The sequence below is a fragment of the Octopus sinensis genome, linkage group LG23 (genome assembly GCF_006345805.1).
Source record: "Octopus sinensis linkage group LG23, ASM634580v1, whole genome shotgun sequence".
Classification (NCBI taxonomy): Eukaryota; Metazoa; Mollusca; class Cephalopoda; order Octopoda; family Octopodidae; genus Octopus; species Octopus sinensis.
In genome coordinates, this window is record NC_043019.1 from 18,649,092 (window position 1) to 18,664,347 (window position 15,256).

The 15,256-nt window shown below is 39.1% G+C and overlaps 1 protein-coding gene across 1 annotated transcript in view; it reads left to right on the forward strand.

The window, feature by feature from the left end:
- Positions 1-1,792: 1,792 nt before the first annotated feature.
- LOC115223629 (protein DEK-like) overlaps positions 1,793-15,256 on the forward strand; it is a 41,462-nt gene continuing 27,998 nt past the window's right edge. Inside the window, exon 1 of the mRNA XM_029794299.2 lies at positions 1,793-1,951. Coding sequence (XP_029650159.1) covers positions 1,913-1,951 — 39 coding nt within the window. The 5' untranslated portion in view covers positions 1,793-1,912. The remainder of the gene's footprint in view (positions 1,952-15,256) is intronic.

Below are 15,256 nucleotides of genomic sequence, written 5' to 3' on the forward strand. Positions count from 1 at the left end.
GGAGAGTTCAGCCATTCTTTGTAGTATACTTGAAGCGGCGAGCTGGCAGAACCGTTAGCACGCCGGGCGAGGTAGACTTAGCCTTTCATCCTTTCGGGGTCGATTAAAGTACCAGTTACGCACTGGGATCGATATATTCGACTTAATCCGTTTGTCGAGGGTAGTAAAGAAATAGGTATTTCGTCTGTCTTTACGTTCTGAGTTCAAATTCCGCCGAGATCGACTTTGCCTTCCATCCGGTGGAGTCGATAAACTAAGTACCAGTTGCGTACTGAGGTCGATCTAATCGATTGGCACCCTCCCCCAAAATCGGGCCTTGTGCTTTGAGAAGAAAAGAATATTTGTAGTTATCTTCTAAGTATGCATTCACCTCTACGTAAACATCGTTGCGCTTCCCTCTCTCTTTATAATTATATATGAGCATCCCAGCTTAGTGTTGATTGTCGGAAGGAAAACTGCTCAACATTGTAGTAGAAACCTATGCTTTTTTTTCTCTTTTTGTAATTTTGGACGTGTCAGACTGTTTTTGCTCAGGAGTTTTGCCTGTCTGATCAAGAGGTCCTCAAGAATGTGTGAATATCCAAGCGAACCCCCAGAGACTAAATCGATCACAATAGGCTTACAAGGAATAAGTCCTAAGGTCGGTTTCTTCGACTAAAGGCGATGATCCAGCATGACCGCAGACAAATGACTGAAACAAGAATATATATATATATATATATATATATATATATCGTCGGAAAAAGAGGCACACTTAAGTTATAGAGCAGTATATTATATAAAATTAGATAACCGTCCTTATCTAACTTCATGTGTGTGTGTGTGTAATTAAAGGAGGCTATAGCCGGTGTATGGGGTTACCCTGTACATTAGCCATAACTACCTTTATCTAATTGCTCTGTAACTTAGTTTATATTTCTCTTTCGTATTTATGATTTACTGACGAAACATATATAGCCGAACTCTGCATTAGACTTCTCCCTATTGGCTTACTTTGTGGTCTGTTAGCTGAATCCGCTAGAGGAGCTTTCTGTGATAGCCACACGATTCTGTGAATCCATATATTACACCACAAATTTAATATATCTTTGTCTGTAGTTTGAGATTTTAATTTTAAAGCAAGCATAAGACTACAAACAAAACGTTTACCGATAAGTGGATTCTAACCTTACTATAAAATTCGTGCAGATAAACTTAAATGTTCCAAAAACCCTGCCTGTCAACTTGACTTATACCCGTCAAATGTAGACAATTTATAAACACTCTAGGATGTACATCTCAAACAATGAACAACAAAAATAGAGTAAACTCATAAACGTTTTCTTATATTTGGTTTGCAAGATTCTTTATATGAGTTCGTGTGTTGAAGCTTATTCTGTTGTGTCTGGGGAGAGTCATTTTCTTTTTGTGCCTTATAATGTAACACACTCACCGATAAAATTTACACTTATTTCTTATTTTTATTGTCCTAAAATTTTCGTTGCGTCTTGCAACCTTTTCAATTTTATAAGGCACAAAAAGAAAATGCCTCTCCCCAGACACAACAGAATGTTTTCTTATAGTTAATTCTCTAGTACAAAAGTATGTTGTGTGTTTGAAGATATCAACAATACGTGAAAGACATAAAAAGATGTTGTAGGTCGATTGCTTTCTCTCCAATAAAACAGCTCCTAATTAATTAATAAATTGCTCAAGGATCAGACATCAAACATCGAAGGTTTGACGAGAGGAAATCACGGAATACCGAAAGCCAGCTTGGTGGGAGTGGGAGGGGGAGTAATTGAGTGGTCCAATCAGATTGCGTCTTGCATGAACGTTAGGAAATATTTAACCAACGTATAAATCGAATATGTTGATTGGCTAACGCCTTCCCGCTAACCATTTTGCCGCCATTTTGTTGGAATTCTGAATAATGTCAGAGGAAAACACTAGCGATGTTTCTCAAGAGGAGGTGAGTTAATACTTTTGGTTTTATTCCAGTTGTTACTATAAGTATTGGACAATTCAAATCCGTAATTTTGGCACGATCAATTGGCTAGATTTGTATTTATGGTCGCCGAAAAACCGTCGTTCGTTTCGCTCGTGTCTCGGCTGCTCCACTGATTGTGTGAAGCAGCGATTTCAAATGCGATTTTCAGACGTCTCGAACCTCTCTCTCCGTAGCCTTTCCCCGCAGTGTTTTATGTCTAGTATTGAGATATCACCGCCGTTGAAATATGTCCCTTCCTTGTAGAACTGGTCGAGAAAATCGCTTCTCAAAACTCAGTTTCATTTTGTTACCGTTGGACACATGGCTGGCTGTTTATTGAGGAAATCTATGTCGCAGAAGAAACACATGTGTGGCACGGAGGAGGTTGGCAGCGAGCGACCACACTGGCTCCTGCACACGTTCGGTTGTTGGATCGAAATGCTTAAGGATTTCATCAGTTTACATCCGAGCAGTGAATTTGTATTTTGACTCTGCTTCATACCGAAATGGTCACCGAGTCTGTCCGTTCGCAGCAAGGACCGATCAGAAACTCGGTTTCTATTTTCTCATTCTAACATTTTAAGGGAAAACAAGTGAAAGAAAAACTTTTTAAAAATAAATCGTCAGTTTAGGTCAGATTGCTTTTCTCTGAATTCGAAGCTGATTATTCGCTCCTCGGATTATTTTCTCTGTTTGATTGTAGAGAGAGAAACTCTTTGATTCGAACAAATAAACTTCTCTGTATTAATCGAGAATTCCTCTCCAACAATTCCTTTCTCCTCCTCTACGCACATTCGTACACTTTAGCAGTTCAAATTCCGAATAGCTAATCTGACCGTTGCAGGGTTTGAGTTAGTTGAGCGCCAAAGTCCTCACTTCGGTTGCAATCAAGCTTTATACAAAAAATACCATTAAAATGAGATTCCAGAAAGCGAAATCTAAGATCGTAATCTGTATAATTCAAAACGAGTGATGAGTCCTCAACTCTACGATCTTTGTTTCGATCGTCACTGACTCCAAAACCGAATCTCCTTTGAGACTTCGATTGACATTCGCCGGTCACCCCCCGGCCAAGCTCTCTCATGTATACCTATTTCTTTACTACCCACCAGGGGCTAAACACAGAGGGGACAAACGGATTACATCGACCCTAGTGCGTAACTGGTATTTAATTTATCGACCCCGAAAGGCTGAAAGGCAAAGTCGACCTCGGCGGAATTTGAACTCAGCAGGCGAAATACGGCTCCGCATTTCGCCCGGTTTGCTAACCATTCTGCCACCTCGCCCCCATTTATACTCCTTTATCTGGTCACTGTTTATTGTCTTTAGGCATTTAAAAGACGATTTTTCTTTACTCATTAACTGATATATATATATTTAGAAATGCGTGTATTATACGCATGTGTAAAAGACACACATCGAATTAGTTTCATAAGCTCTCCAAAACTGCGCCTTCGCCTATATAATAATAAGATTATATGAATTACTCGTGTATTTTCTGTTTCTTCTTGTTTATGTAATTAACTCTCTCTCTCTGTATATATATATATATATATATATATATATATATATATATAGTCCCTCCTAGCGTGAGACGTCTATGTGTAATACTGCCCTCTATATAATATATATATATATAGAGAGAGAGAGAGAGAGAGATTTCGTCTAAATATATGAGCATGTGCATATATATATATATATATATATATGCTTCCGTACATGCAGGCATATATAGTTAATTCTTTTTTGAAACAGTGGCTATCGAAGCACATAAGATTATAAATAATGTGTGAATATTCGGTTGAAGAACCTTTTGCTAGCCTTCGGGCCCTTTCATCCAACCAAACACAAATGCACAAACGTCTGAAATTCTTCATACTTTCCGCCGCTCATTTCTTTCTCTTATTTTCTTCTTTCAACACTCATCTTACACACAATGTCAGTGCCTCGTTAATCTCTCTTAATCCCACTTAACATTTCTTCCTGTTTGGTTTTCAAAAAAAAAAAAAATGTTGTGAGGGGGGAGTATTTTCCCCGAATAACCCCAGAGACTTGTCTCCTGTCTAAGAGTTGCTCGCTTTTATTCAAAATAAAAGCATTTATACATATAATTTGATTGGAAATATAACCTGAATGGTTGCGGCTACAAAACTTTTGGTAGCTTGTCTCGTATTTCACTCGCATTACTACATTTTGGCGGGATATTTTTGAATTTACCGCACATCATATATTACACATACATATCAGTATATTTATGTATGTGTGTATATTCCTTTGTAAAACGGCGTGAATGGAGAGAGCGTAGCTTTGTGAGGTCCTTTTAGTGCTGGTGCCATGGGTAAATATATCATTTTGGCGATGGGACGAGCACCCAGCTGTAGAAGCTCAGCCTTAAATGACACATTCAAGCACCAATCTCTGAACAGTAAATCCCAAAATAAGAACTCGGATCGTGGCGACCCGTCTAACCCATGCCAGTATTTAAAGACAGACATGAAATGATGTGTGTATTTGCTGGTCAAATAACATCTGGGGTGGCTGTCTACATTTGAGCATCCCAGTGAACAATGGCATTGCACTGGTGGTAACCTCTTTTAAGGTTTTGGGCTTGTATCTGGGATTACGGTGTCCCGGCGATTTGGCTTCTATTTCCAGCAGCTCTAACGACCATAAAATTTTTCCCTTATTGGATCTTATGTCGCAATGATGCGTGCGAGGGATGCGTTTAGTTCCACAACATGGGAAAATGCATGAAGGTTGTCCAGGTAACTTCTCGTTGAAATCCATAGATTTCAACTCGACAAAATTAATAACATTCCGATTTCTTTAAGTGGTACCAATCTGTTGTGAATGGAGTCGGGCAGTTCCGAGTTTCAATTAAAACCTACAACACTTCACTTACGTTGCCTCTTTAATTCATCATTCGAAAAGTAGGAAGAATAAATGTCGCCTAATCACTAGCGTAGTTGAGAAAGGGTCGGCCCTTTTAAAGGGGCACAACTTGGGGTCTGCTGTAGGCAATATGTGGTTTTTGTGGGCTCCGGGGGAAAGAAAACGGAAGGCTACGCTAGTGTGATTTACTCTCGTTCTTTCTCCGTTTCTTAGCCTAAAAACTTGTGACTTGTCGGGTCTCGAGTCGAATGCATATTTAAATCTCTTTTGATGTCTCCGTCTCACTTCAAATTCCATTCGGACACTGAATAAAATCAATTTTATCGTTTGTTTTGGGCTGTTAGATTTCCGCCAAATTTCCTCCTCGTCTCTCCCATCTGAAAATGCCGCACCCTACCGTCTTAAATGGTGGGTGGATGCGTACGCTGGAGAATGTAGTTGTAGGGTCTACCACTGTTTGGAACAAAAATACGAAATGGTCACATCTGCAGGGTCTGCCAGAACATAGATGGGATGCTAAACAACAACAATTAAAGCTGATGGCATTTTTCTTGTAATGAACAGTATCTTGTCAAGTTGGTAGTGGAATCCCCCTGGCCCTCGTTCGATTAGTGCGATCCGATCTTCTTTCCATTGAACTTTGTCCTTTGTAGCTTTTGTTGTTTTCTGGGTCAGCTATTATCAAATGACGTCAGGCTGTGAATTTGCAGATATTTGGTTGGTATTTCTTGTGGCTAGAACGACCACGTAGACGAATCTTCATTGGTTCGTGTTCTGAAGGAAGCTCTTTCTTTGAGGGATTCGCCCTTTACCCCAACCCCCTTGCCAAGAATCTAGACTAGCCACGTACCCAGCAAATACACTTGTTATTCTTGCTGTCTCCCCTACTTGTGCTGGGTGGCTTGTAGTAGTAGTAGTAGTAGCAGTGAGGTGTTGAAGAAAAGCCCGTCTTCCACTGCTCTGCTACGCTTTCTCAGTATCTCCCTTCATTGCAAGCTAAAAAGGGTGGGTGCCTTTACGCGACCCCGCGTTCCTCAGAGCCCATCAAGTCTAGTCGAGCGGTCCTATAATCAGAGGACTTCCACCTGAGTGCAGGATGTGGTATGAGGAGGGCGATGTTGTTACGATTTCTAACAAATAGAATTACATAGAGTCTTCTTGAGCGCATGACAACTGGTCAACTGGCCGAGACAGAATCTCAGCTGCTGGCTCACTGATGGTGGAAAGCTCTAAAACACAGGATATTGGATAGATTCTTTCTCTCACCCCCAACAGAAATGGGTTTGTATACATACATAAGGGGTGAAAATAGGTGTATCGAATAAAATTGAAATGCGTCCAGACGGATAAAAATTAGCAGGAGGCCGGTACTGGAATCGATTAAAATCTCTGTGACCTCTCACTGTTCCAGTGTGTACACTCAAAGAGTACATCTACTACAAGCAAGTACAATTCCATTGTATTTTGTTAATGTCTAGAAAGTTGATTTCATTCTGGAAAATGAATATATTAAACCAACTTCAAATTTTAGCAGGAGTAATCGATCCAGTATTTTAATGGTACTTTCTTTTATCGACCCGGAGAGGATGAAAGACAAAGTATAGGGCTGGAAAAAGAAATATGTATTTTGTCCAACTCACCACCCTAAAAGGGTTTAATTAATAATCTTTTTTTTTTAAATTCTCCTGTGCAAGTTATGTTAACTGTTTAAAACGTACCCAGTTTTCTTTCAAACAATGAACTCGACAATACATTTTCGCCATCTTTCAACATTTGCATGCTACCATGTATAATATTTCATCTCCGATTCGCTCCGCTAACGTTTATTGTATTACATTTTATTGAGCGAACGGTAAGCTGCCCAGTGGTTAGATATAAAGTTTGCTAGTGTTCGAATCCAACTGGAACTTGGTACACATCTTGGAATGTGGGGAAAACCGATTGAAATGTAATGGAAACATTTTTCATCTGTAACGGTCGAGAAGCTGGTCAAATTTTGTAAGCTAGGTATTTGCCTAACTAGCCAACGGGTTATATATATATATAACACAAAATTTGGCAACTGTAAGTAGCAAAGGAGCGGCTAATTTTTCGTACAAGTTGACTGCTAGCGAGAAACCACTTGTCTTGCTAGTGTGAGAAGTAAGGGAACCTATCTCTCTTTCTATCTCTCTATCCACCATGCACAGCTTTTCTTTTCTTTTCTCTTTTTTTGACTGCTGATGTTATGAAGAAATGAATCGGCTGGCAGCAAGCAGCCTTCAACTTCCCACGTTTCCTAATTTTTCTTTATTTCTCTTTTGATGCTTCAGTTTTTACTCGATGTTGTTCAAAGCGAATTCTTTCATTTCTGCTGATTTCGTTCCATCGTTGTGTAACGCGTGCGTCATTTCGACAAACACAGAGTTGCCCCTGTCGCCTTCTGAATGTGACCCGTAGCTAAAGCCATTCTGATCGTGACCTCAAATTTGGTGGACCTTTATTTCAGATGGGATGGTCACTACTCCATTTAGGACTTTATTATTATTTATCCTTTTTGTTTGTTTTTACGACTGCGGTGTGATTTGAGGGAGGTTTGGTTGCAGTTTCTAGCACGTTGAGCGCATAAGTCGCCTTCGTTCATCCGATAAATTCTGAATAGGTTTCTGTTTATAATTCCAGTCAGTGTCCGTCACCATTGTTTCGCTTCAGATCCAGTCTTTTTAGGCAGCTGGTGCCTTCCCTTGTTATAAATGACGGTGGATATGGTGTGAAGGACATTGCAGAGTTGGCTGCTATGTCTAGCTTTATCGGCGGCGGTGGTGGTTATTGCGCTGTGAGCGACTGTGTTTGTTGTTCACTGGGAGTTCCACTGGTGTTTGTGTCTTCTTTATTATCGGCAGGATAATAAAATGGCAACGAAACCTGGTCGCTTGCTGTTGATTAGAAACGCAAGACGGCGCGGGTGATGGTGATATTTGTTGCTGTTGATAAGCTCTGATGGAGCAAGGATAAATGTTGAAAGGCTTTTTGCTGTGACACCATACACGCTCAGGATCACATCGAATATGGTTAAGAAGAGATTTGGCTGCTGTTTCTAGCATGTCAAGTGACCGGTTGAAGTCTTTGTGGGTGGTATAGCAATAATAGTGCTTTTGTGATCGGTGGAGATGTAGTTATTGTTACCTTGCCCCAAGTCGGTTCTGATTGAGTAGGTCACTGGTGAAAAATGTTCCATCCATGACTATCCCATCTTATTTCAAACAAAGTATCCAGGATTATATTCCAAGATTTCCTTCCTTTAAGATTATAGGGAGTGATTTGGCTTTTATTTCTAGCAAGTCGAGTTACCTTGGTTATTAGCATTGCTTAATCCAGGGGTGGGCAAACTACGGCCCGCCGAGAGCTTTTATGAATCCCAACTTCTATGCAGATACTTCGTAACTGTACGGTAATTCACAATATTTTCACTTGATTTTTATAAATGAGGCCCGCCAAGGTTCCAAAGACGCACTGTGCGGCCCGCGATCAAAAAAGTTTGCCCACCCCTGGCTTAATCCATAAAGCTGATCTCAGACTAAACAGTCGGGGGTCTAGTTTCAGTTACATTTGTCAATCTGCAGTTATTTTTTCAACTCTTATTCTGTGTAGACCTATAACGAAAGGCATTCCAGGTGCCCAAGATGATGATGTGTGATTTGGCTGCTATTTCTGACTGCATGGTAGACCATGTAGATAGGTACTCTCAGATTGTTTCAGTGTCTATCAGAAACTACTGAAATGCAATTGCGATACCTGAAAGAGACTTTTATTTAATTTATCGGTATTTACTTAGTAACCGTTTACCAGTGTTTACTTGGTAAACGTTTCTTTTTCTTCTTTGTAACTTATATTCGTATCAATTACTCGGGTCTGCTCGGCTCTCTCCTGTTTAGTAAAATGCTTTGTGGGTTATGGCTTGTATGAGAAATAAATCTGGCTTGTGTTCAGGACCAGACACAATCAAAACACCTTCTTACACTTGGTGCACAACATCAGTCTCTTTCAGGTATCGTAATTGCATTTCTTTCGGCCACTCTTGTTTCGGTCTCGTCTTAATTTTATTGGTCTCTGTTCTTTGTTTCTGTCATAGAGGAACACAGGTCACCACTACCACATCATCATCGTTTTAAGGATCCGTTTCTATGCTTACATGGGTCAGACAGAATTTAAGGATCAGATATTCTACAATGGAATGTCCTTCCTGTCACCAATCCAGACATGGTTTTGGGAATGAATGACAATTAAAATTGCATGACAAGGAGACCTAAACATGTGCCCTGATGCCCTGCAGTAAGAACTGAACCCGAAAACCATATGGTTGAGAAGCAACCTTTTTAACCACACAGCCACATCTGTGCCTGGATAGATTTCAAGGAGCGCTGGCATGGGTTGGATGGTTTGCCTGAGAGCTGGCAAGCCAGAAGGCTGCACCCGGTCCCAACTTTGCCAGAATGGATTGGGGCCTGGTGCAGCCTTCTGGCTTGCCAGCATGGGGAGTGGACGTTTAACGACGACGATGATGATGATGCTGACAGTTGATTGAATACACTACTTAATTGCTATTCATTGTTTTTCCTCCCTCCTAAAAAATTTGAGCAAGAGAGAAAAGGGGGGTGCAGGTGGCATTAAGCCCTTTTTTTTTTCTTTTTTTTTCTTAGTGCCCAAGATCTTTGCAGCCCCTCTTCGTCAAGTAAGGTTGATGTAGATGATATTTAATTTTGAATTTCTGTGAAAAATGTGGGCAAGGAGAGATTCAGGGTTTCTGCTTCAAAGACTTGTAACAAACACAGCCAACCATGCTTGTTAAGAGGGATATTGCCCTTGCTTTCTGTTCCCTAATTTTTCTGGGATAGTGTAGATTGGGGTGTTCAGCTTTGGTGAAATATTTCTTGTATAGTCCAGTGGGGGTGAGGATTGTGTGTTAAATGAAGCCCCCCTCATTCACTTACCATTCCTCTGGCTTACTAACCAGTGATGGAATTGTTTTTCACTTCAGTAGTTTCTTGTTTCGGCTCAAGGCCATTTATGTAAACAACATGTAATTTATATCCAATCCAGTCCATGCATCATTGTCCAGTCCATGTTTGCATGGATTGAGCCAGTCTTTTCTGCAGCATCTTCATTTTGAGATCAGTTTTTACCACTTCTGCATCTTCTTTTCCATAGTATCTCAAATCAGGACCGTGGTATTTTCACTTTTGGCCAAGGTTCACATTTTGTAGTTTTGTTGCCAGTGCCCATCCTCTGCAGCCTTTTACCAGGTTTTTAGCTTCCTTGTCCATACTTGGTCAGTATACGAAACTTTGCATCAGCGCTTTCATTCTAGAGATACCTGGGTGTCCCACATGGAACTCTTTTAGCATTCTCTTCTGTAATGTCTGTGGTATGGCCACCCTCTGAGTGTACCATAACGTATAGAGTACACACTCACATCTTGGCAGTTCTTTGCATCAGACCTTCCTTTATTTCCTTTTGTTGGCCAGTTTTCTTTTTGTCTCATTAATAAATTTGTCATTTCTCACTTTTCTTTTTATTTCTTCCAAAGTTACTAATAGCTCATACCTGATGTTCCACATCCCCTTGTTTCCACTCTTAATTACGGTGTCCTCCTCCAGTGGTGCATTATTTCTTGAAATTAACCTAGACAAACAACCGGCATGCCCCAACTTCTTTGAAAGTAGATTTTCCATTCTAGAATCATCGTTTAATAGAAAGGTACCCCACCGCTGCAGTCTGCCGCATCCTCATTATCATGGCTACCCCACTTCGTATGACCTTCTTCTATTATGATTCCTTTCTCTTGGTTTTTAATTCCTGTATCTGCATCCAGAAGATTATTTATATAACACTTTCCATTAGGATTTAGAGTTTTTGTGTGTCTCTTTACACACCTTTAGGATTAAGGCTGTCAAGAATCCTATGATTCAAGGCCAGAGCTTAAACTGGTTTTTGCATGACACTTCTGATTGGATCACCAGCACATCACACTCACACACATTTACCCTTCTTTATTAAACTCCTGCGTAAGCTATGACTCTTTTACCTGAGTTTTAAATTCCTGTGTCTGCATTTGAAATATATAACAGTATCTGTTAGGCTTCTTTGAGTGGAAGACTGGCCACAGTGAAGAGATGGGCAGTGGCCAAGTGGGTGAGCTTAGTAAACCCTCCCTTGTGGCAGTTTTTCTTCCTTTGTTTCTGCATAAAGGCTTTTGAGAAAGACATGAACATCATTGAATTTCAATTCTTTTTCATCTGTATATCTGCAGTTCTGGTGCTTATTGAGAAATCATAAATCAATAAATAAAATTTGTATATTCACTGCCTTCCTTTTCAACATTGTTTTCCAAGCTGTTGTCAAATACATGATTGGGCTACAAGCAATTAGTCAAAAAGAAACAATCCCCCCTCCCCACCCCCACACTAATATATCTGTTGCTTTGTCAATGTGGGTGCTGTATGCTCCTAGTTGTGTCACCGTTTCATTTCATTAGCATTACCAGAAAGGTAAGGTAGGCATGCTTATAAAATCAGTATTATCATGTCACTGCCATTCTCTTCTCATCTCTCTCATGCAGTTGCTCGACTTGCTGGAATTAGCAACCAAGTCTCCCTCACATTTTATCCTACTATCTTAAAAAACCAAAGTATATACATCAAGTAATGTTGTCTTGTTATTGAGAAGCAGTAGGGATGGTCATAAATGGAATGTCTTTGACCGTAGGTCTACTCAATCAGAGCTGACCAGAATAAATGGCAACACTGCAATGAAAACTTAACTTGTGGCAACACCAAATTTGAAATTCCTACCTCCACATTCAAACTTTGTCTAGTTTTAATTAACACTTAAATTAGTGAGAAATCTTTAGATATCAGACTTGATGTTTTTAAGCATGGCATGAAAGCTCTTAGATAAACCCAAGCGCTAAAGATGGAACATGTTAACAAACTCAAACGAGCAAGTGTGTGGATGCTGCTTTCCAGCTGCCCTTCCATTGTTTGGAATGGCGTGCAATGGTGCCTACCTCAATGGTATGCTAGAACTTTTAGTAGCAATATTGTGCTGCGAAGACCCAATAATGGCAACTGAGATACAGGAGTAGTTGTGTTTGGACATACACCATGCTTATTTACCCCTCCCTTGGCAAGTATCTATCCCAACTGGGAACATTACCAGTTATGGGATGTGTGGTGTCTTGCTAAGGAAGCATTATTGGCACTTTCCAGTTCATAACTCTATTCATGCAGAGTCTAATATTTTGGTAAAGATCCTTTCAAGGAGGTTAGCTTTTGTTATCAATAGTGTGGTCAGGAACGTGCTGGTTGTATGACTCACAGCAGATACATCCATCATAGAGAGAGTTGGGGGTGAATGATAGACTTTGTTTTGAAGACTGACCCACTTGGATTAATCAAAAGCTTTTGGCAGGGTTTAACCAGTGGTTCTCTGTGCATCCAGTTTTTATCCAATTTTCAGAAGGTGAATTACTTCAGTTTACATCATCATCATTTCAGTGGTGAGGCCAATTGGCCACCTGTTGGAATTGCTTTACAGGCATACTTTGTCCAAACAAAGGAAATGATTGACTCCGTGAGACCCTACAATTACTACCTATTGCCTCTGCTCTATGGTCATTTCCATGTCAAATCACCTTGAGGGTCCGAGCTCACCTCCCCATACTAGCTTCTAAGTATTAGTTCAATATCTTTGATACTTTTGAAATTGCAGGCCTCTTTAATATTGACTAATGTTTACATTTTTTACTAAATGAGCCTCCCCAACCAACTTAAGACAGTCGTCTCTCCTCTAATATGGCAAGCACAACTTTGAAATCCTGTGTTTGGCACTAACCTTTTCTGTAGAGTTCAAATATCTTATCAACTCCAGTGTATCTTGTATATTCTCCCATCTATAGGCCTCTGAAAATTGCCAAGAATTAAATGCACAGCAAATGTATGCCTCTTTTAGGTATATTCATCCCAATGGGTACACTAGATAAAGCAACCACAATTGTTTTCCAGTCATTTAGCATATAGCAGACCCTTTCTGAGCAGTAACCATGTTAGCTGCTATTAAGGGAATGTCAGAATAGTATTTTTAGAAATAAGTGTGATTTCAAAATTTCTCAAAATAATGCCCATTTTGATGTCCTTAGTTGACCATGTGGGCAGTTCACTACCATTTTCAAATTTTTACCATGCATTCTTATACTTCTGAAGATGATGTGACAGAAAATTTGGTGTTGTTGCTCAGATTCCTTTCAGAGTCGTGAATTTTTAGAAATTTTGTTGTCAGCGCTTTGTACACGGTCAACTTATTCATAAAGCATGGATACAACACAGCGCATTATCCATCAGTGATTTATTCAGTGTAGTATAAATAAACGTCTCTTAAATTAATGGGTTTTCATTGATTCAACAAATGGCAAACTACTACGGACGTAACCACGTTTTTACATGATAATGTACAGAGCCACACATCATAAAACACGGATGTTAAACTTCTAGAATTCATAAAGAATTCAACATATATTTATTTAAAAACTTTTAGTGCCCAACTCAATAAATTGTGTTAAATATTTATAAAACATACTTAGGTCCAACACAAATGTGAATCCTATTAACCCTTTCGATACCAAATCGCCCAAAGCCGCCCGAATTTACCTATTCATATTTAAATGAGAATATCAGAGCAAATCTCTTTAGTACATTCGTGAAAACACGTATTATATTTCGTAAACAGTTCAACTACAGTTTTGTACAACAATCGAAGTGTAATTTTAATTCCGTGAATTTTGGGAGATTTTTTTCTGAAATTTGTTCCTATTGTGTTTTCAAAATTTGTAATTCTGACAAAAAATGGATACGAATTTCATTATATCAAGCAGTGAGTCAGAATTCGAAGGATTTTCTACTGAAGACCTTCATAAATCTAACTCTATGACTGAAAAAAAAAAGCATGTGGTATTTGATAATGAATCTGATGTTTCATTTTCCGAAAGTGAAAACAGTGAATCCGAGAGCTCCGACAGCGATAAAGAAAATGAATTAGCACCTGAATGGAGTGAAAATTTAAAAACTGTTTTTTTCGGTGATTTTTCTGAAGAAACTGGACCAAGCCACAGACTTTCCCAGGAGAGTAAAGCCTTAGACTATTTATTTTTACTTTTTCGAATGAGCCTATTTGAAATCATTACAGCGGAAACGAACCGTTACGCTAAACGTAAACAAAGCGAAAGAAAGGATAGTTTGTTATTTCCCACAACCTTAAATAAAATTAAGGCCTATTTTGCCATAAATATTATTATGGGTATCAGAAAGTTACCCAGAATAACAAATTCTATCGTAAAATTTTGTTGTATACCCAATTGAATATTAGCTAATAACCCATTTTCTATAGCGATGTTTGAACAAAATTTTAATAATTTTATATTTTGTTGAATTTACCTGTATCTACCTGCAATTAGAGTCACTTTGTGACAAAAATTATAATATAGAATTGGTTGAGAACATTTCATTAAATTATCTTCCAAAATTCACGTTAATATATTCATAAATAAAAAAGTTATAGTTGTTTAATGAAACCAGACTAAATTTATGATTACGTTAGAAATTAATTGAAACACATAAGGGGTGTATTTTGGTCAGAAATATAGTAACGAAAGGGTTAATTCTGCACAAATTGTGGGAATAGAGTGAGAATTTCGTTTCTCGAGTCTTCTGTCTGCTCCAGCTATCTGACACTAGGGTTAACATTAGAATTTTCTCTTTCTTTGATGACACTTTGCACGTCTCCACCTGTAAGTCGACCAACTTATCAAAGTCTTTGCATTTCTCACAATTTCCTGTATCTGTGTCAACGTCCATGTCTGAAGGGGCATCCCTCAAGAGACTTAATATTCCCTGTGTAGCTGCTTCCATTTTCTTTACCTTGCTCCAGATGTAGGATGCCTGGTCCCTAGGGCTCACATACTTGATAGGTGAACAGCCCAACACGGTTGCAGTGGCATTCAAATCCTCTCAAAGAGTTTCTGAAGGTTGTAAATCCTCCACATCATGGGTAGTGCTTGGTCCAGCTTCTTCATTAGTTTGTATGATCCCCAACTCTTGTAAGGTCCCTCCAGCGACTTGAGCATAGTTTCTGTCCTGGTGTCAACCCCAGATTCTGAAAATACATTGTAACATATTATAAAATGTTGTCTAATAAATTGAATAATAAATGTTATTTTTTTTTAATTGCATAACACATCACAAACTTGAAACATTGTGAGTCCTAAGGAAGATATCATTAATTAATTAAAAAAACATTTTGCAGCATAACAAGATATGGACATTGAAAGATTAATGACAGTTTATCTGTCGTTATGAACTTAGA